General features: G+C 51.2%; 1 protein-coding gene across 6 annotated transcripts in view; it reads right to left on the minus strand.

The window, feature by feature from the left end:
* Window positions 1-22,464, minus strand: part of Rin2 (Ras and Rab interactor 2) — a 182,214-nt gene that overhangs the window by 17,677 nt on the left and 142,073 nt on the right. For 3 of the 6 annotated variants that reach the window (XM_023720066.1, XM_023720067.1, XM_023720069.1), the window contains 5 exons: window positions 20,600-20,792; window positions 18,504-18,615; window positions 16,527-16,599; window positions 12,793-12,884; window positions 7,611-8,744 (listed from right to left, as the gene is read on the minus strand). In XM_023720066.1, the coding sequence (XP_023575834.1) occupies window positions 7,611-8,744; window positions 12,793-12,884; window positions 16,527-16,599; window positions 18,504-18,615; window positions 20,600-20,792 (1,604 nt within the window). Of the gene's footprint in view, window positions 1-7,610; window positions 8,745-12,792; window positions 12,885-16,526; window positions 16,600-18,503; window positions 18,616-20,599; window positions 20,793-21,137; window positions 21,147-22,464 lie in introns of those variants that run through there. The other 3 variants (XM_023720070.1, XM_023720071.1, XM_023720068.1) reach the window with 2 other exon arrangements.

Raw genomic sequence — 22,464 nt, forward strand, 5'->3', positions numbered from 1 at the left:
ACAGAGCTCGGTGCTCGAGGCTCAGCAGCAGCCCAGGGCAACTTCAAGCCCAGCAGCGCTGCCTGAGTTCCTCTGGGTCCTCACGTACTCCTGGCCTATGCAGACAGTGCCCCACCACTGGGGCGGACAGCAACTGAGGGAGACAGAGGAGCCCCCCAAAAGCCTTGATCAGATGGCTGGCTAAAGCTCCTGTTCAGAAAGCAGAGTCCTCAGCACTACAGGGTACTTGGCTCAGGTGTCAACCCATGCTAGCCAGGCTCCTGCTGTGTGACCTTCAGGGCAGTGTCCTCCTCCTCCTCCTCCTCCCCCTCCCTCTCCCCCTCCTCTTCCTCCTCCTTGCTAGGTCTGAAAGGTGAGGACACACATGACTTCCCACTGAGGCTCACTCTGCCAGCCTGGAACGCGCCTGATGTGTAGTGATCACCAAATCCTCAGCTGTCCCTCAAGAACCAGGGACACTGCTGGAAGGGCAGGAGGTGGGGGGGGGGGTTCATTTGTTTTGCTTTCAGTCATAACTGGGGTTTGTTTAGATTTGAGTGGGAACTGAAAGTGCTTTGATAAATTCCTAAAGAGCCTTCCAGCTTCCTGGGTCTTGTCTGTCTGTCTGAGTAATTCAGTCTTCTTCATTCTTTTCAGTTCCTCCCATCCTGACGCTGAGGGGACCTCCTGCTTTTCCTCGGCCCTCCTTCCTCTGCTCAATGCAGTGCCTCTGCATTCCTACTGGTTTTGTTTATTTATATTTATTTACTTCAACACAAGGGATGGAACCCAGCAGCTTTCTGCCACTGAGCTACATCCCCAAACCTTGTTATTTTCTATTTGGGGACAGGCTCTTCTTAAGTTGTGCAGGCTGGCCTCAAACTTGGGATCCTCCTGTCTCAGCCTCCTCAGCAAGTAGGATTGCAGGTGTGTACACTCATGCTATTCCTAGTGTTTTGCCAACGGCCACATTCTGTCCCCTTTTAAGCCTGGAAACCACAGAGGTGCACTGGTTCTGGGAACCTGCGTATCCTTCTGAGCAGTGGGCATTGGAAGGAGAGCCCCACCTGGCCCATTGTGAAATGCTTGGGCTTTCATCCTGCCTAAGGGAATTTTCTAGAATCCCCTTCTCCCAAACCCTGCACCCTCAGCACTCTGTTTCTGTCAAAGTACAGAGTGACCAGATGTACCTCCTGACAGAAGTCCTCAGGGGTGGTGGGTGAGGGGCCCTAGCACCCTGTCTCTAGTGCAAATCTGGCATGTAGCATGTGCTCCAAAAGGGTTCACTGGACTATAGAGAAGCACTTTCTTCGGTCCCTTGTGGTCCTCGTCCTTCAGGGCACAGTGTGTAACTCCAATGACAGTGCCATCCTCTAGGGCAACGGAGACATTTGTGTCCTCAGTCCTGGGTTTGCTTTATGGATTGGGAGCAGTGCACATTCTGGCTCACGAGTGTGTACCAAAGAAAGGGCGCTGTGTCAGCAAGGACAATCTCAAGTGGGGTGCAGTAATCCCAGGTGCCCTGTCATCAGGAGGACTGTCACGAGTTTGAGGTCAGCCTGGACAACTTAGAGCGCTCTCCCTAGGGAAGAATCCCACCTATTAGCCAGTTCCTCCTGCTGGGCTGTAGCTCAGTCCTGTCAGTCCTGGACCAGGGAGGCCAGCACTGCCTAACTTCCAGCCAAGAGACCCAGGTGCTGATCCCATGGTACTAGCTGCCCTTTGGTACAATTCAGCTTTGCCGTCACCTTTTGTCCCCTTTGTCACACATGAGAGGGCCAGGAGAGGTGCAGAGAAGGGTTGCCACACATGTGGTGGTAGCCCTGCCTGCGCTGTGCCCTGGTCTTGCTAAACTTCTATTTCCGACTGCAAAACTGAAGTCAATAGATGGTTGTGGTGGTGCCCAGCTGTCATTCCAGCACTCAGGGAGGCTGAGGCAGGAAGAATCACGTTCTAGCCCAGCCTGGCAACTCAGCAACTAGTGAGGTCCTATCTCAAAATAAAAAAATAGAAAAGGGGCTGAGGAGAGAGCGCAGCATACTAAGTACCTACTTAGGCAAGCACAGGGACAGAGGGTTGATCCACAACACCACATACCATGCTGGCCCCACCTCCAGCCATGCTGAGCCAGTCACAGCTGTGCCCTCTTCACCCTCTGTGCTTCCTCCTGGTGGAGCCCTGCCTGGTCAGACATCATGGTGGGGAGGAGAGGGCCCACGACCATAGATCTTCTGTGATGCCCTCTCAGCCTCAGAAGTCAGGAGATCCTCTGCCCTGCCCCCCCCAGGGGGGGAGTAACTTTCTTTTGGTCAGAATAATATAGAGCCAGGCATGGTGGACATGCCTGGCTGGAATCCCAGCTACTCAGGAGGCTGAGACAGGGAGGGAGATTGTGCAATTTAGATCTTCAGACCAAAAAACAAAACAAAACAGAAACAGAAACATACAACACATTCAGCCAAACGTAGATGCTCAGTCATCAAAGTTATTCAATCATGGAGTAGGAAAGTGGTTGCATGTGGTGGTCCTTAGTTTAAACTAATTTTCAGGAATACCATGGACCTTCTCTAAGCAGGGCACAGAGGCCAACCTTTCTCCTGTGTGCCCATCGCTAACTCCACAAGGGCTCACTTCTCCCAGGTGGTAGGGTTGGCAGCCAGAAGACTGAGGCTTCCGCCTTGCTTTGGTACCACGATGCCTCTCAGGACACATGTCTCATAGCAGGTCTTTTTATTAAAAAAAAAAAAAAAAAAAAGACACAGTCTTCTGGGCATTGTGGGGCACACCTATAATCCCAGCACTTTGGAGGCTGAGGCAGGAGGATCCCTTTGAGTTCAAGGCCAGCCTGCACTCCATAGTGAGAGCCCTCCTTAAAAAAAAAAAAAATAAATAAATAAAAAAGAAGGGAGAAAATAAAGGACAGGAACAGCAGTTAACTCGGAGGCTGAACGCATGCTGGGAACCAAAATTTTAAAAACAAAACACATTAGGTCTTAGCATTCAAACCAGGCTTCCATACTCAGTTTTAAATTGATCTGAACTAAAATAGTTATGACTATTCAATGGCTAGGAAACCACATCAACTTCTGCCCTCCTTTTGTGGAGGCAGGAAAAGGGTCTCACTCTGTTGACCAGGTTAGCCTTAAACTCTGGGGCTAATGCCATCCTCTTGCCTCAGCCTCCCAAGCCAGGCTCATGCCAGCTTGTCTTGTGCCAGGTGTTGCGGTCCATAACTATACTCTCAGCACTCAAGGAGGCTGAAGCAGGAGGGCCACAACTCATGCGTAGCCTGGGTAACTTAGCTACCTAGCAAGACCCTGAAAATGAATGAATGAAAATAAATAAGTAAACACACTGGGGATGTAGCTCAGTACAAAGTCCCTGGGTTCAATCTCCAGAATCTCAAATAATCAAACCAAACCACCCAACAGAACAACCCATTTGGAATGACAAAGTGATGTGCTCTTTGAAGTATGTGGGGATTGGGTTTAAGAACATGTCATTTTCAATAATTAAAATACTCTTTGGGGAAAATACACACTTTGGTTTACAGCATGACATTCTGTTTTTCATCATCTACCTTCAGCTGTTTTGTGTCGTTCATGAGAGTAGTGGTGGGCAATGTGAATGAAGCAGAAAATTTAGGATTACTAATATTTTTGGAGTTGGAGAAAAGTTTGTTTTTCTTGAAGCAAGGCTTGAGAACGGGGATTTCCCAACATTGACGCCAAGTCAGAAATGAAAATAAAAATCCTTTACTAAAATGAAAACAAGCAACCACAAAATTGTAAGAAATCTGGCAAAGAGCAGATTCCGTTACCAGAAATTTGGGGGTGAATTTCTTCCACTGGTTTCATAAGACTGGGGCCGGGGAGATAGCTCAGTGGAAAAAGCGCTTCCCTGACAAGCGCAAGGGCCTGAGTTCAATCCCTGGTTCAGAAAAAAAAAAGAAAAAAAAAAAATGGCTCAAGCAAGTGCAGTACAATGTGAAAATCTGCCAAGGAGGAGCAAAAGCTGGGGTGGCCAGGATGTCACGCCGGTCTGTCTGGTCCTCCCTGCCCCAGTACCAGCCATAAGGGAACTAAGCCCGGGACTTTGCATGTGGGCCTCCATGGTGTGTGGATTATTGGAGAAAACATTGGTTTGTTCTCCCATGAGCACCTGGGAGTGGAATGGGGAGCTGTGTGTCAAGGAAGCCCCCTCAGATCAGAAATAAGGGACAGCTGGTAGCATGGCCAGGCAGCTAGCTGGTATCTTGTCCTCATGGACTGCATTCCCCAGCTTGGACAGCCACAGGACACCTGGCAACATGAGGCCTTTGCCTGGAAGAGCTTGGGGTGGAAGTTCTCCCCAAAGGGTGTCTAAAGAACATGACAACGCTGCATGATGGGACACAGCCTTCACACAGCCTTGCCCATCTTTGAGGCTGAGTCACTGCTCGTCAATTCTACCAGCTTAGAAAGGGCAAGAACTGACAATAGCGTGCACTGGAGCAGAATGGGAGTGTGGGGGGATGGTTTGCTTTGGGTTTTCTTCCTCAGTACTCTTCTTTCTGCAGTTGAAGTACCCCCTCTGAGGACAGTGGCCTGCACCAGTTCCCCATGCCAGAGCCAGGGGCCGGGCACTCATTCACACGACACCCGGGACAGCGTGGCTGCTACAAGCTTTCTCCTCCCACCTCCTGGATTGCTGGGCGTAGTTCTGTGATCCACGCCTCGTACGAGAATTCCTGTGCCCTCACTCACAGTTGGGTCCTCCAGGGGTTATGAGAACAGGGCACAGGACCAGTTTCTTTTAAATGACAGAAACCCAGCTGCTGTTCTGTAAGAGATTTGCTAGCATCTGGGGACCCCTGTTCAGAGCAAACCTGAAGTGTGGGGTTTCCAGGACAGCTTTCAAATCCAAGACTATGTGGGAAGGGAGCTGGGCAGGGCAGACCCCCATGTCTATAGCTGTTATCCTCTGTGTTACTTTGCCTTTCTGCTCCTCCTGAATTTGCAAACCCTGAACAATCTGGACAGAAACACCCAGGCCTAGGTGACGAGTCTCCACAGCGCCTCTGCCAAAAGAAGCCCTCGTAACTTAGGAGTGTGTGAGACACACAGCTGGGCTCAGGCCACACTTCACTCAGGGTCCCAAATGCTGCCTGCACACCTACGGGAAAGGACTTTCCGGAAACGATGCTCACATCGTCCCTTCCTTGTCAGGAGTCTCTCCAGCTGCCCTGTGGTCCAGTCTCTCCCCTGAATTCTCACTCTTTTCCTTCAGAGCTGGGTACTGAGCCCAGGGCCCCCGACTTCTCAAGTCCAGCACTTTTGCTATCCTCTCAAACCAGAATGACATCTGCATTGGTGAGGCATCAGGATGAATGTCCACTTTAATACAAATGTTAAAAAGCCCCAAACCAGCTCAGGCACGGTGTTGTGCATCTATAATCCCACCCCTCTGGGGGCTGAGGCAGGAAGATCACCACAGTCTGAGAGTTGAAGGCCGTCCTGTGCAAGAGGGCAAGACTCTGTCTCACAAAAACTAACAGCTGAGTGTGATGGCACATGCCCATAATCTCAGTCACTCCGGAGGCTGAGGTGGGAGGATTATAAATCTGAGGTCAGGCTGCATAATTTAATGAGACCTGTATACAAAAAGAAAAACTTTTCAAAGGCTAGGGATGTACCCATGGTCCAGTGTCCCTGGGTGCCATCCCTAACAAATGACATCAACCAACAGACACACAAAGAACCGGATAGTATCTTCGGAGTTCGGGCCCACACTGCCATCGAGGCCTCCATAAAGGTCAGCCTGCTGTGCTGCTCCCTCCACAGCTGGCCAGAAGACATGAAGGTGGTGGGAGAGGGGAAGAGAATTAGGGTAGAATGACTGCTCAGGATCCTATATAAAGCCAAGTGCAGTGCTTGCCAGCTACGAGCTGAGGTGGCAAGGGGCAGGTGGCAGGTGTCTCCCCAGGCTCAGCCCTCCCTTTTCCCACCCATCATGGGTGTGGGTGCATCTTTCTGGGGGCGACCTGAGCACCTGTCTAAGCAGTCAGACAGGCACCGCTCACTGGAAAGGCCCCTTGGATGTCAGGTTCCCTTTTCACCAGGTCATAGATGTTAAATTGAAAGCTACCTACTGCACAGGTGGGAGGGTATAATTTGCAGCCTGTTTTAGTGGGGGTGGGGGGCTTGAGGCCTTGAGCTCCAAGAGCAAACGCTGAGCCTGAAATTAATTAGGAAAAGAACAGTGGGAGATTGCCCAGGCCTGGCTGGCTGCACAGCCCCTTCTCCCAAGCTGCGGGCCCTACCAGCCACATAGCTAGGGCCTGACGTCACCTGCTGGCTGTCCCCAGGCCAACAGGAAGCTGGTCCTCAGGTCAAGGGTAAGGGTTGAGGTCCCTGTTAAGGCTCCTCAGAGCTGGTCTCCCTGGAGGGGCTCAGGAGGGGAAAGGGCCGCTGGTGTTGGTGCGGGGTAGTTGGAAGGAAGGCTTTTCCATTCAGAGCACATCCAGAGAGACACATTCCTTTCAGCCACTCCATCCAGCGACACCCTGGCTCTGACCACGCCCCTGGTCAGCCAAATGGTGAGAAAACAAACAGGCTTTGATTCCTTTGTGAGTAAATCAAAGAGCGGCTCAAACTCACTTTAAGGAAGAGAGAGAGAGTCAGAGACAGAGAGACAGAGAAAGACACTACTGTATCCTACTGTTTACTACTTTCAACAAACGCATCCAATCAGAAAGAAGAAATAAATCTGGGGTTAGCTTCTGAGCTGCCTGCAAATATTTGGAAGTGCTTTTGGCAGCCGCTGCCTGGTGCCTGATGTCTCTTAAGTTAACCTTTTCAAACCAACCTTCTGAAATAAATAAAACAAAGCAAAACAAACAAAACCCTTCAATACTCTCACCCTGAGAAGAAAAGAAAAGAAAAAAGACCGCTTGCTAAATTCAAATTTAGCTTGGCAAGTTCCCTGCCAAAGTAACCAGGAACAATCTAGCCCTTCAGTGAAGTTATAAAGAAAGTATTTCCCCAACTCTGCGAGAACGCCCTTCAGGCGACCTCCAAAAGCCACGCTACTTGTTTTAAAGGCACACCAAACAAACTCGTCTTTGCAACTTTTTGGTGTTTTCTTCACTCTGAAAGGATCCCAGGCACAGAACTTCGGCTTTGAGGCCAGCGAGGCTGGTACCCTGGGACACGATAGGTCCCCAGGAATTAAGGGTACAGACTCCATCCTGCTCATGGTGGCCAGTGCTTGCGCTCAGGGTGCAAACATGGGGTGCTGTCACCTCATCTTGGCTCTCTCTAAATTCAGGCTACCCCTTGTTGACTTCGCAGACAGCAGCACAAACCCCACTGCCTGCCAGGGGACATCAAGGTGCTTCTCTGTGTCCCCAGCCTGCAGCTAACAGCAGCAGAGATACAGTTCCTGAGCAGACACGCTCCTCAATCCCAGTCCACTGCTCCCCAAACATTTTCTAGCAGCTGCCCTAAGAAGCTGCCCACTCATACCATGTGGAATTCTGTGAGGTCCAGAATTTCCAAGTAAATCTCAACCATGACATACAACTCATTATCGGGCAGAGCTGGGTCAACCTACTGGAGAGTTTACGATTGGAAAACAAAGCAGCTACTCACCGATTTGGTCCTCGGGGATTAGCGATTCGATGGGGGGGTCCAGCTCAGAGCTCTGGGCCAGGTAGTTCTTGACTTGGGTCATGAACTGCCGGATGGTCTGCAGCATGTCTGTGCTGGACACATGGCACTCTCGGTTCTCCATCAGGAAGCTGATATAGTCCTGCACCAGGCAGCCGAAGTAGGTGCACTTGTCCCGAGACAGCTCCGCAATCCTGCGCACCATGCGCTTCTCAGGGGTCATGAAGGAGCTAAACACACCGCTCATCTTGCGCAGCTGTGACTTGACCAGCTTGGGCAGCACGAAGGAGCTGTGCCTGCTCTTCTTGGACTTGATGGGGGGCGCCATAGTCTCCTGGTCACTCTCGCCCTCGTAGTCCTCCAGGCTGCTGTTCGTGTCCCCCTCATAGCTGTCCAGTGGCATGTTCCGCTCGAACTCCAGCGAGTCAGAGGAGGAAGTGGAAATGCTCATGTCGCTCAGCCTCTGCCTGCCCCCATGGCACGGGGGCCGGGCTGCAGAGGTGGGAGGAGGCTGGGCCCTTGTGCAACAGTCTGCGGGCGGGGCCCCACCTGCGCTGCCAGCTGTGCCCTGCTCCAGCTCCAGCTCCTGGCCCCGGACTAGGGGCTGGGCACTCAAGGTCTTGGCACTGTTCTCCGCCTCTAGGAAAGAAGCCTGCTTCTTCAGCCGGGGTGGAGGGATGGGGGTTGGTTTTCTTCCCAGCTTGGCTACATTCTCCTGCGTGTCAGGGCCCACTGTCTGTGGCATGCCCAGCTGAGTGTCAGTCCCAGACAGCCCAGGGCTAGTGTGCGGACTCTGAAGGGCGGGTGGTGGAGGCCGGGGCGGTGGGGACCGAGGCCTCTCAGAGCCATTGGCCGGTGGAGTTCTTGCGCTTGGCCGCTTTGGGCCAGCCCCCAGGTCCTGGCTGTGCACTTGCAGAAAGAGCGGGTTAATGAAGCACAGGGCCCCGTTGGTCTGGCTGCACTCCAGCTCCGAGGGCGTCCTGGGCTTGATGGCGTGCACCCCGTTGATGAGGCAGAGCTGGCGCCAGGGGCCCGGGCAGAGGCCGTCGGCGGGGGGAGGCCTATGGGGAGGTGGAGGGTTGGGGGGGTTGCTGTCAGCGGAGGAGCTCCAAAAATCTGAAAGTCATTATCAGCGAACACAAGAATGTAAATACAGTGCCCTGGGCCGTTCTTTCCTTCAGAAGTCAGGGAGCCCACAGCTGGAGGGAGGGAAGAGAAGGGGAGGGGGGAGGGGAGGGCTGGGCAGTTTTGCTTTATTTCTTTGCTTTTATTGCATTCCCTTACTGGAAAGGGCAAACCCGCTGCCAGGCCCAGCTGTGAGCTCACAGGAGGCCCCAGAGGCCTCTCACCTTCAAAACCCTTTAGGAGCCAGGCATGGAGGCTCACGCCTATAAATAGGGAGGCTGAGGCAGGAGGATCAAAACCAGCCTGGGCTACAGAGTGAGACCCTGTCTCAAAAAACCACAAAGAAAGAAAAGCCCTTGGGAGAAGTTGGCTGGGCTGTGCCCAGCCCCTGAGCCCAGGCAAGTGAGAAGGGATAGAGAGCTGTCCAGGGCCAAGCCTGGGGAAAGTCCTCCGGATCTCCAGGGCAGGCTGTACTGAGTCGGCCCTCAGGACGCCACCATCCTCTCCCAGCAGCCCTCCCGGGATTTGGGTGCAGATGCAGGGATGCAGATGTGGATGTGCTGAGTTCCCCTTTAAGGGCAGAGCCAGCAGCTGGGCCTGGGTGTTGCACAATGGGCCTGGCTTTTACATACTCAGCACTAAACCAGGAGAGGAAAGGGCGGGCACGGGTGCCATCAGCAAAAAGACCAGGGAGCCGTCTATGCAAATGGAACTGTAGCTTCAGCCATTCATCCCTTCCTGCCTTAATCCTAGCACCTCCTTACCAGGCTATAAATATCTGTGCCTCCACACCCCTGCTCCTCTCAGACAGAGTTACAGAGCCTGGGCTTCCTTCCAGTCTGCTTTCTCTCCCCACTCTCCTGCGGAGCTGGAGAGAGGGCCCCTGGGAGTCCCGGCCCTGCCTTGTCCATGCAGTGAGTGTTGGGCCTGATGCTGGTGTCCCCCCACCCACCCAGGCCTGCATGGCCTTCTTACCCCCCCCCCCCCGTGCCCCTAGTCTGAGTGCTAAGGGCCACAGGGGACCCCAGAGCACCAGAGAGAGCATTCAACTGAGGAATGTGGGGTTCAAGTCTGCCTCGTGTGGATCCAACGAAACTGTAACGCTGGGCTCTGTTACTGGGAAACATTGAGTGCCCAAGTCTGATATATATATTTAAAGGTATTTGGTACAGGGTCTCACTATGCAGCTTGGACTCATAGTGATCCTCCTGTCTTCAGTCTCCTCAGTGCTGGGATCACAGCCGTGCTCCATCATGCTCAGTCTCGGTGGTCAACTAGCATGCCCAGGGGCCGATACGGCATGTGGGACTGGGCAAGTCTGGTTTTTTTATTATAAATTATTTTTTAAAATTTTTATTCATTCATTTGTTCATTTATTCACTCATTCATTCATTTTTGAGGTAGGTTTTTTCTATGTATTTCTTACTGGACTTAAACTCTCAATGATCCTCCTGCCTCAGCATCCTGAGCACTAGGATAACAGGCGTACATGTGCCCCTGAGCCCTGCTTTATTGTTAATTTAATGGAATCTACAGATTGCATGTTTCTGACTTGATATGTGGGCTGAATGCTCTGAGCTTAGAAAATAATGCACTTTGGACACCTCATGTGAAAAATAATGTAAAATATATTTTCAATGCTTTGGGGGATTTTTTCCCCCCTTTGGCACTGGGATTGAACCTGGAGCCTTCATACAGCTATATCCCTAGCCCTGTTCTTTTCATTTTTTAGTTTGAGACAAATTTTCACCAAGATGCTAAATTCTAAGTAGGGCTCAAATTTTCGATCTTCCTGCCTCAGTTTCCCAGAGTGCTAGGATTACAGTCAGGGTTTTTTTATTTTTTACATACTGATTACGTGTTGAAACAATAATATTTTGGATAAAATAAATGATTGAGTTTCTTTAACATGTGTCAGATTTTCTCTCTTTTTTTTTTTTCTGTTCCATTTTAAAATGTGGCCATGAAATGTCAAAGTCCCTGTGGACTTGCCTCACACCTCTGTTGTCCCACACGATAGGCTTTGGAGGACCCAAGTCCTCCCCTCCTGGGTGCTAAGGGTCCTTCCTGCTTGAATGTCTCTGGAGCCCTAGGAGGCCTGACACTGGCTCCACCTGTCTGCCCTTTGCATTCAGAGGCTGAGAGCCTCATTAACTGGTGGCACGAGACCTTGGTAACCTCCTGACCCTCTGTGTGGGCACAGTGCCTGCCACAAGGCAGAGCCTGGGGAAATATTCGCTGACTGAATGAACAGATGAGGTACAGGATCTAAAACTCAGCTGTCTCAGCTGGGTGTAGTGCTGCACGCCTGTAACCCCAGCATTCAGGAGGCTGAGGCAGGAGTGTCGTGAGCTTGAGGCTGGCCCGAACAATTCAACAAGTTGGAGTCTAGCCGGGGCTACTAAGTGAGATGTCCCTCAAACAAACAAAAGACTAACTAAATAAATCAATAAATGTGGTGACTCCACCTGAGGTGGGTAATGAGCTCGTTAAGAATCACAAGCTGAGCATCTATTCCTTAGGCCTCGTTCTTTCTAGTTAAATGAGTGGCCACCACAGCAAGCTAAATTTTAGTTTTGTCATGCCTTTATTTTTTGTATGGCACAGCATTGTCTTTTGTGGAAGTCCTTTAGCACCAGTACTAGGTCTATGCAATTATGTGGCCACAGAGCTAGAGAAAAGTGACACCCAGTGGACATGGAGATGCCCACCATGGGGGCCTGGGTTGAGCTTAGTGGCGCAGCATTTGCCTAGCATGCCTGAGGTCCTGGAATCCATCCCCACACTGCCTGGAATCATAGCACTTGGGAGGCTGAGTCAGGAGGATCATCTCAAGTTCAAGGCCAAGCCTGAACTACATAGTGAGACTCTGTCTCAAAACAAAATCATAAAGATAAAAAGGAAAAAAAGCCCATACAGCCATAATCTGGCTGACTGCATTGACTCCAGGGAGTACTTCAATCCCTACAAAGTGTGCAGAATTTAGCCACACGAGGAGGCACAGCTTTCCCATATTCCGCCACACCCAGGATTCTCTCCTAGTCCTGCTATATAGAAGGTACGGCCACTCCTCAAAGACACTGAGCCTCAGGAATTCAGGCTCTTCAGCTGTGTCTGTCACTTGGGGAGATGCCCCCAGAAACAATACCCACTTCAACTTTTTCAGACTACAGAAAAAGCTGTGCCAAAGAGGTGTAGGTATTTTCAATTTTCCGGGTCAAGAATCGGTTTCTGAGGTTGTAGAAATCATGGTCCGAAGACTTCAGAATCCCAAAGTGCTCTCCAAATCCCAGGGTCTCTGCTCGTGAATGTTGCTAAAGGACAGAGCCCGGGTATCTGAGAAGCCCCCTCTGCTGAAGGGAAGTTCCACAAGGTGAGGCTCACACGGATTTAGCGCAATGCTAGGTCCCCAGTGAGTTGTGTGGTCCAATCCTTCACAGCATTGCCCAATAGCACCAGGGGCTCTGGGGACTTCAGCAATGGGGCAGAAGGGGAGGTGAGTGTCCAGCAGCAGAGCAAGGTTCTTGTCGGGGGGGGGGGCAGGGTTGAGACGGGACATCTTCCCGTCAAATCCCTCAGGCACACGATTATGGGAAAGAAATGAGCTCTGTGTTGGATCCTCTTTCCCCAGCAAGGTGTCACTTCAGGGAAGGACCTGACCCCAGCTGCATCATGAACACTTGAACTCTGACATATGGATGGACTCAAATACCAAGAGGAGAAGCTGGAGAGATTTGGGGGTGACCTCACAGGCCGTTTTCCTAAGAGTGGGCTGAGCATGTGACCTAGAAAGAGAATCCCAGAAAAGCCAGACAGAGTAAGTATACACCTGTGATCCCAGCATTTGAAAAGCTGAGGCAGGATTGCTGTGAGTTCAAGGTCAGCCTGGGCTTCATAGTAAGTTCAAGGTCAGCCTAAACTACAGAGTGAGACCCTGCCTAATAAATAAATCCCAGGAAGTATAATTCTGGGAGCTTGTGGACTACTAGGTTCAGTTTGATACTGGGGTGTCTGACACAGCTCAGGGCCACCCACTTACTTAGTCCCAGCTGGGCCAGTTCTTCAAGCTGAGCCTCAGTCTTGGCTGCTGAAATGGCATAAGGCAACTTCAGGGTGAACGGTAGGACGTCCCTGGTTTTGCAGAAAAAGAGAATGTTTGTCATTGCCCATCCAGTTCCTGTCCTGGCACCCATTTCCACCCTGAAAATGTGTTTGGTCACTGTGCTGTGTCCAGTGGATGACTGAGCTCACACCCCACCCTGTCATGAGCCACTCAGGGCAGCTGCAGGTCGAGCTCACTTGTTCTGGAGCCTGTGGGTCTCCACAGGTAGGCCAAGCTGGGTGGAGCTGCTATCAGCACTCTCAGCATTGCGGATGCTGACAGTGTCCACCTAGGACACCACAGGTGCTAATCTGCCTGGTGCCTGTCAGGAGTCAGCTCCAACTCCCAGAGCAGGAATGTGCCACACTAAAGCATGTGTATGAGTCCCTTGCCCACACCTGAGGTGCCCAGTGAGCAGCCCCTGGTCCACCTTGTGACACTTTCTAAGCAGAGCCCACGCTCCAGTTTCACAGGCAGCGGACCCTTCAGGCCCTCACTCTACCCCATGAACTGTGCACTGCTCATGCACGTGTCCCGGGGCATGGGAACTGCACAGCCTGTGTGTCTGCAGCCGCCCCAGGTGACTGGGCCTTGAAGGCAAGGAGAGGCTTCTCGGGGCAGCAGCCACCCCAACATCACAGCATCAGGGAAGCCAGCAGCATGGAGCCCAAGAGCACAGGCCAGGGCGTAGGCAGTGGACACCAACATGGGGGTTGTGACTGGCTCTCAGGAGGGCACAGTGGGCACTGTGCATTCATTCACTTCTCCTGTACCTTTCCTGGAGAAAGTGTTTTTGGAATAAATGAAGAAACGAATAAATGCTCAGTAACAATGGCAACTGAGGGGAGGAGTGTTGTTTTCTTTCCATGATGGTATTGGTTGATCTTACAAAGAATCATTCATTCATTCATTCATTCATTCATTCATTCATTCATTCATTCAACAGATATTTACAACCTTCTAGCATACCTAGGACATAGCTTCAGGGCTGGGAACAAAATTGAACACACAAATACACCACTTAAGGAGTACATAGATATGAGAAGGGGGTCAGCACCACAGGATAGTGTGAGGAGGTGGCAGGCATCTCCGATCCAAACACTCTGAGAGGCTGAGGCAGGAGGATTGCACACTTTAGCCCAGCAGGGCAATTTAGCAGTAAGCTCAAGATAAAAAATCAGGAAAAAAAAAAAAAAAAGAAGAAGAAGTGGGTAAGCTATAACGAAGTGTAAAGGCTCTGGCTTCATAAACCTTGTGAAGGCGACAGCTGGTGAGATAGGGACTCACGAACAGCTGGCCCTGCAAGATGTATGGAGCCAGGGAGAAACCACAAAGGACAACTTTCCAAGAGGGGGAGCAGGTGCTGCGGCCCTGGCGTGGGAGAGGCTCTGGCCCGGGGGGAGGACAGTGAGCGAGCAGCGGCCAGCTGCAGCAAGGGGAGGACGCAGCTTGGGGCTTCTGCTTGTGCTCTATCCTCACGAGTCGCCTTGGCAGTTTGCCGAGACAAGAATGGTGGGGCCAAAGGACTTGTTTACGGCCCAATTAGGCAATGCCCTCGAATGGACAGATTACATCTGGGTGACTGCGGGATTCCACAGCCTTCCAAGCTGCAAACTGAATGAGTAACTGAGCTTTACAGTCAATGAAAAGAGCAAAACATGAGTCTTTTGGACACTGGTGCATCTCTATAGCCCTGCAGTGCCATTTATAGGGCAGCAGGAGGCTGCTGCCCCTGCCTAGGGTGTCCACCCATGCCACCCCCTGCTTCCGGGAGACCTCAGTGCCTGCCACCCAAGTGTGAGAACCCTTCTGCTAGTCCCTTTGTCTGTGCTGCAGAAGCAGCAGCTGCAGCCACAGGGCACACCTCTTTCTGTCTTCCTTTATTTCTTTCACATTATGTTTATTTTTTTTTTATGTTTATTTCTTTCAGACAGGGTCTCCTCAGGTAGTTCATGTTGGCCTCACATTCTCAGTGATCCTCCTGCCTCAGCCTCTCTGGGATTACAGGTGTGCGCTACCACCATGCCAGGTGGGCAGCCTGACCTGGCAGGACACAAACTAGAACTTTTCGTGACCGTAGTACCCTGCAAATATGTGACTGTACAGCCACATAACTCAGTTAAAATCTATTTCTTCAGACAGCAACGAAACTGACCTATGTATATTCTGAGCTTTTACTGGGCTCAATGCAGAACCCTGAGTTCAAACATCACCTGACTGGCTTGGGTTTTCTTAACGATAGGTGACAGCAAGCCACATGGCCATCCCTTGACGAGTGGCTGTAGGCTTTGATCTGCTAGAAAATCAGATGCTGTACTCATGTTCCCTGGCCAGGACCCGTCAGCGTGTCCCAGCGTCCACACACATGTGCACACACATGAAGCAGGGCTGCTTCCTCCTCTCCTATGCCCTGCTAAAGACAGGGGCCCTAACTGAAGCTTGTGCGACAGACAATGAAACTACCATCTTAAATTTAAATATCGCCTCAAGAGTCTCAGTGTAGATTTATTTTCCTTCCTTTTTGAGGCAGGGTCTCACTGTGTGGGCCCCTGTTGGAAAATAAATGATGAAGACAGTAATAAATAATGATGATGATGATGATGATGATGATGATGATGATGATGATGATGATAGAAGCAGTAATGTTTTGTGGCACATTCTCATAATCCCATCTGTGAGGGGGGCTGAGGCAGGAGGATCGCAAATGTGAAACCAGTTTGGGCAATTTAGTCAGGTCTTGTCTCAAAATAAAAATAGAAATAGGGGTGGGGTATATTTCAGCGCTCCCTGGGCTCAATGCCCAGTACCATAAATAAAATAAAGAATAGGGCTGGGGAGATAGCTGGGCAGTCTAAGCTCCTGCCTGGCAAGTGCAAGACCCCACGTTCAATCCCTGGTACCACATGCCATGCTGGCCCTGGAACCCTAGGTATGCTGTGTTGGCCCTGAAACCCTGGGTGTGCCAAGCTGGCTCCATGGAGCACACCTGTAGTCCCAGGGCTGGGGAGGCTGAGACAGGAAGATCATTATGAGTCTAATCTGTATAGTGAGACCTTGTATCAAATAAATAAACAAACAAATAAATAACAGAATAATTTTTTAAGAGGCTTCTGTAATTCACACTGTCTCGACATGCTGATTTGGAGCTTACTTTCCTGTAGACTAAAATAGATGCTTTAGTCTTAAAAAGGACAAGAGTGACCACTTGCTTAAGGGTTGATTCTGCAAGGCTTATAGGATGGCTTGACCAGTTTGTAAAAACACTGCAGTGACCTTTAAATAATACAGGTTTGCATCACAGGTTCTTTTATGTGTATGTGTGTGTGTGTGTGTGTGTGTGTGTGTGCGTGTTTGTGTTTGTACACATGAGCACATATGAGTGTAGATGTGCGCTGATGTGTGAACACATGCCCATGTATGATGTGTGCACATGCATGTATTCACATGTGCATGCATGCATGTGTGTGCCTGGGTGCATTCCTGCTGGGGAGCAGCCTGTGGAAGTGTCGCTGAGCACAGACACCCACAGCAGCTGTGGTTTCGTCTCCCGTGCTGCGTGACCCAGGGTATCTCAGCTCAGCTTTCTCCATCTCCCTCTGGCATCCAGACACGGTGACCACTGGACCAATCACACAAACCAGCGGGTCCCTGGGCCTGGCCTGGGGCCTTACCTGCTAATGCAGTAGAAGGCGATGAGCCGGAATAAATCTGCAAAGCTGATTCCTGAGCCTTCCAGGGAAAAGGCTGCAAAGAGAGGACAGAGAGCAGCTGAGTGTCCCGAGCACCCTCTCTGTGGCCCACGTCAGGCAGCGACCAGAGCTGGGTGCCTGACTCCTCGAGAGCAGGTGCACAGAAACAACCAGCAGGCATGTGCTGCAGTCTATCGAGTTAAGCAAAGGAGACTTATTAGGGGTAAATCACTTTCTGTGAGCCTTGGTTTCCTCATCTATAAAATGGACATGTATAGAACTGGTGTTTCCCAGTAGGGGGACAGTGGGAACTGACATTTTTTGAGAAAACGAAATGGTCTCTTTGAAAGCAGTGCGTACACATGGGAGATGGCGTGCAGCACTGTGCTGTGTTGTCCAGAAATAGTGGCAAACATCCGCGAGTTACTACAGCAAGCATTTCTTCCCCACACTCCACAGCCTTTGGGCCCAAGTGAAGCCCAGGGACACCTTGTCTGGACTTGGGCCTGTAGTTACTTGGAGAGGACCAGGGAAAGAACAGTGGGCACCGTGGGTTGTAAGGACCCACACGGGCGCAGGGAACCCCAGTCTCCACTGTGCTTCAGCACGTGGGCGGGGCCTCCAGCCAGGTCACCGCAGGGCTATGATGCCGGGAAACGTGCTGCGGGGCTAGCAACTCAGAAATGGTGGCTGAGCTGCATGTAAGTTCATCAGTTTTCCTGCTAGAAATTCACAACAGATTTTCCTTTTCTGCCCAGAAGGGGGATGAACTCAGGGTCTCCCCCCCCCCCCCAATGGTATCAGCTCCTGTTTGCAGCGCACAGAGACTGGGCTCTGCCTTCGAGCTGGTGCATGCGCAGCATGCGGTTTCATTCTTTTGCTTCTCCTCCCAACAGCGCTTGATTCCCCTTCCCATTTGTAAGAGATCCGTCTCCCTACTTCCTATTATCTATCTCTTATTTTGCTCTTTATTTACAGTTTGGGTTTCTCACCTAGGCAAAACCATGCAATACTTAAGCTCGTGTGTCTGATTTATTTCACTTAACATTACTGCCTCAAGGGGCATCTATTTTCCTACAAATGACTCAAAATTTCCTTCTTTATGGTATAGTAGTATTCCCTTAGGGTTTTATTTTGAAAAGGAGTCTTGCTAAGTTGCCTAAGCAGGTCTTCGATTTGCAATCCTTTTGCCTCAGCCTCCCAAGCTGCTGGGATCCCACCCCTTCCAGTCAAAATTCTTTATCTTTGAAACAGTGTGTCTTGTGTGTCCTCGGGTTACCTCCCAATGTATTTCCACCATCCAACAGATTCCATTTTGGGGAGGACTCAGTTTCCTGGAATCCTGACCAGGTGAGCTCTGGGTTTGTGCCAGAGCCAGAGAGGGATGGGGCAGGGCTGCTCCCCCAGGTGCCACTGAGACCGGCTGCAGGCAGGTCCTTCCGGGTGCCAAGGCCTCTGAACTGCGCTTTTCCTGTCACCTCCTGGCCTCCTGACTCTTCCTGTTTCCAGGGCCCAAAGAGTAGGCAGCGAGCAGGACAGCGGGAGAGGAGAGTGACACTGACCCGCACTGTCCGTGCAAACCCCAGCCTAGGCCGGCCAGCAGCGATACAGGGCCAGGCACCGGGGCACATTTGAGGCCTCATCCAACACAGCACCAGAAAAATAAGAAGGAGAAGAAACTGGAGGAAGTTGTTTCTCAGGCGCAAGAGATGCTCACAGAGTTGCATTCCCCAGGATAGGCGAGGTGACACCTACAGGGCACACAGTCTGTCCCTGAGGTCCTGCAGCAGCCCTTGTGGCTAGGTAATAGCAGTCTGGGCAGGGGATGAAAGGAAGCCCCGCCTGCGGGCTCTGTGGCCCATGCATAATACAGGATGGCCACTGGGGGGCCGGGACAGCGCAGAGTCCCTCCCCCCCATAGGACCACACTTGTGTACCTGACGCCTGCTGCCAACTTACTGTATGTGCTCTCCTTGATGGTGAACTCCCTGAGCGGGACTTCGAACTCGCTGGGCAGACGCAGGGTCAGCACTTTCCTCTGCATCTTGGCAGACTTGCGTACGAGGAAGATCTGCACAGGAAGGGAGGAGGAATTTGAGCTTAGGGACATTAAGGAGGCTGGAAGCTGGGCATGCAATTTTCCTTAGCCGCAAAGTTCATGAACAGAACCATTAGCACTGTTCAATACATCTTGATGAACCTGAGTTCTAAGAAAAGCTAGTGTGGCTCAAGCAAAGGTGGTGAATTGGGAGCTCATTTGGCTTAAGGTATATTTAAGGCAGGAATCCAAATAGGCCACATGCTGTTACACAGGCTGTGCACCGCACAACTCCACCTTGCACCATTCACCTGACACACAGGTTAGATGGTGCTCAGGACATTCACTATGGCAGGCAGTGTGAGTCCTGGCTCCCTGTGCAGCACACGGCCCTGTCCTGCATCTTGACTTCTCTTTCTCCTGGATCTGGACACCTGGCTTCTTTTGTTTTCCCCAATGCACCACTGCTCCTCCCAGCATTCTGCTCCCAGCTCCTACGCTGGTTCCCTGGGGGAGGCTGTGGGTATGGCATCCAGTGCCAGACAAGGAGTGAGCCATGGAGACCGGAAGCCTGCTTCATATTCAAGAAGTCAACAACTTCCAAGTGAGCAAGTGCTACAGATGGAAGTGAGTGGGGCCTGGCTGCTGGGAAACTCGGGAGCTCCACCTCCAGCCCTCCAGTTGGGACAGTCAGCCAGCTACAGGTTGCATTTTCTTCCTGCCTTTCCAACCCATTTATTCTCCTGGTACATAAGACTGAACCCACGGAGCACTGCACTGCACCCTAAGCCCTTTGAATTTTATTTTGAGACAGGGTCTTGCTAAGTTGCCCCAGGCTGCCCTTTAATTTGCAATCCTTTTGCCTCAGCCTGCTGCCACTGTGTCTGGCCTTTCCCTCTATTCCTTAGTTTCTATCTATGTGTTTTACATCCTCTTTTTTTTTTTTTTTTTTTTTTTGAGACAGGGTCTCACTACAGTTTAGGCTGGCCTTGAGCTCACTTTGTAGCCCATCCTGGTCTTAATGTCACAACTATCCTCCTGCCTTAGCCTCCTAAGTGGCTTTTATGTCCGATTTGTCCCATGATTGATACTGCACCGATCTTTTGTTTGGAAGCAGACATTTTCATATACAGCGCTGTTCCTTAGCTGGTTTTGTATTATGACAATGTTCTCTATTCTAGGATATTCACGATGGCAGCCACCTGTGGCCCATGAGCTGTGAAGATACGGCTGGTGCACCCGAGGAACTGAAATTCTAATTTTATGTCCTCTAATGAATGAGAATTTGAATCACCAATCCCAGTGGGGCGGTGCATCCCCGTAATTCCAGTACTGTGAGAAGCTGAGGCAGGACGGTCCAAAGTTTAAGCTCAGGCTGAAAAACTTAGCAATTTAGTGACTTAGTCTTGAAATAAAATATGAGAAAAAGGGCCAGGGATAGAACTCAGTGCAAAAGGCCTGGGTTAACCTCCTCATCTCAGGAAGAAGAAAAAAACATAAAGAGCCTCATGGAGTGAAATGCTATGTGTCTTTTTAGGGATGTCTACAGGGTCTTAGGTAGAGTGTGTATATGCTGCCGAAGCGAACACATCGGGTAGAGTGTACGTGAAGAAGCAGACTGGGGCAGGTCACTGTGGAAAGCCACATGACAGGCAGAAAAAGTGAGCAGCCCAGCCGTGGCTCTGGGACAGCTGGTTGCCCAGTTAAACAACAGACCCTGCAAGCTCAGGATACAGCTGGGGACTAGTCTCTGCTCTTCCTCCTTGTAACACACACATCCCAGCATCCAGCAGGCCCCCCACATTGCCCTGGGAACCCAGCAATGGAGACATGGCAATCAGTCGGGGCTCTATCCCTGAAAGCCGTCATAGCATCTCCAGATTTTCCCTACATGGGGATGAAGGCCCACACCAGAAGCTGTGCCTATACCTGGGAACATCTTTCCAGAACCAACCACATGCTGCTTTTGGGGCAACGCAACACCCCTGCCTTAGCCTTCCACAGGCATGCATCTCACCCCGGGTGGCTGGGCCTGAAGGACTCTGGCCGCCTCCTCCTCACTCAGGCCCAGCTGCAGCCAGACAGGGTGTGTGTGCAGGAGCCGGTCCAGGATGCTGAGCTGGCCAGACAGGCTCTCATAGCCGGAGTCTCGTGGGCGGCCCTTTGCTTCCTCATCCTCTGGGCAGGGGTCTTCCTGGTGTCTGACCATGCTGGGAGAGAAAAGTAGCATCAGTGGCTGCCAGCCAGGTCCCCACCAATGAGACCACCCCTGGAGCTTACAGGGTGGGCTGTGTCAGGCTCATGCCCTGTCCTGGTTCACACTCACATCCTTAGGAACCTCTTGTGCTCTGGCTAACTTAGGGTCAAGAGGTGCGACCTGGGCAGGGGTGATGCTGCTCCTGGCTCCTCCCTTCTCCCTCTGCTTCCTGATCACCACGACATGGGCAGCTCTGGTCACTAGGCCCGTCCACCATGCTGTTCCTGCCTGGGAGTTGGCCACGTATGAACTGATTCCTTTACAACCATGATTCCCAAATAAACCTCTCCTCCTTCACCTGTGGGTGTCAGGATTGTGTCCAAGTGAGAAGAAAATGGCTAAGACACCACCTTACAGGTGGTCTAAGAGCTTTGAGGGATATATTATTTGATTCTATCTCTCTGCCATCGAAGAGTACTTTGAACACAAGGGACCCAACTGTCCATCTCTAACCTGTTAGCAAAGTTCTTAGCATCCTAAGTGTTGTTCAGCTCAGGTTTTGTCTGCGGGCATAAAACATTTGAGTTTGAGGACAGAACCCCAAGTGCTAAATTTCAGGTTGGGTGGCTGAGAGGTCCTGATGCTCAAAGCAGGAACACAGCCCCACTCCAACAGCAAAATACACCAGGACAAAATACTCATTATGCACCTGATCTGATAAGTGTGTTTTGCTTCTTTGTACCAAGCCAAGTATTTTGATCACTGACATTATTTATAATAAAACCCTACAAAGGAATGCTGCCATGTTAGTCATAAAATAATACTGAGGTTATTCACAATAGCCTGTGGGTCTCTATCCACAAGTGGAAGGACCAATAAATTGTGGTCTAGGGATACTATCCAACCATGCAAAGGAAGGGAGCACTGGCACAGGCAAGCTTTGAGGGGCAGAAGCAAGGTATGTGGGCCACACATTGTGTGAACTTGAGGCAGGTTCAGAGTAGCAGACCCACAGCAACAGACAGCAGCTTGGTGTGGCTGAGAGTGGAGGGAGAGGTGCCTGGGGATGGGTTCTGGATTTCTTAGTAGCAGGTAAGGCGGGAGAAGTCTGATGTCAGACGGTAGTGAGGATTGCACAACCTTGTGGACAGACAGAACACTGGGAGTGATTCATCTCCTTCAGAGGTGATTTTGTGGCCCATGAATCACAGCAATAAGTAAAGCTTACTGCCCTTGCTGGTGCCCATCTTGATCCTGTTGGTAAGCCTTCATCTCTGTTTACAAATGAGACACCCAGGTCTGAAGCCGGAAGTTGCTGCCGGCCACAGATGGGAGGCAGGAAGTGGCTAAGCACTGCTCAGAGTGAAGGTCATGGGTGGCTTGCCCAGCTCTGTGGTGACGGAGCATCCCACACCCGCCTCTTGTCCACTGCCTGCCACAGCCTGCAACACGGCCCTGTGTGCCTGGTGGTCAACAGGCTCAGCCCCACAGGGGTCTCAAGGTGGGACCAGGGTCCCTGCCCTCTCCCACATTCATGGGTGACACGTTCCTGGCTCATCGAAGGCTGGGGCCCTGGAGCAGCCAGGAGCACAGCAAAGAACTCCTGGACCTCAGTACATCTGGTGCTGCGGTGCAGCTTGGCAATGCTGTGCTTTCCTGGCCTGCATGAGGCCTTGGGTTGGATC

Source organism: Octodon degus, unplaced genomic scaffold (genome assembly GCF_000260255.1).
Source record: "Octodon degus isolate 3935 unplaced genomic scaffold, OctDeg1.0 scaffold00073, whole genome shotgun sequence".
Classification (NCBI taxonomy): domain Eukaryota; kingdom Metazoa; phylum Chordata; class Mammalia; order Rodentia; family Octodontidae; genus Octodon; species Octodon degus.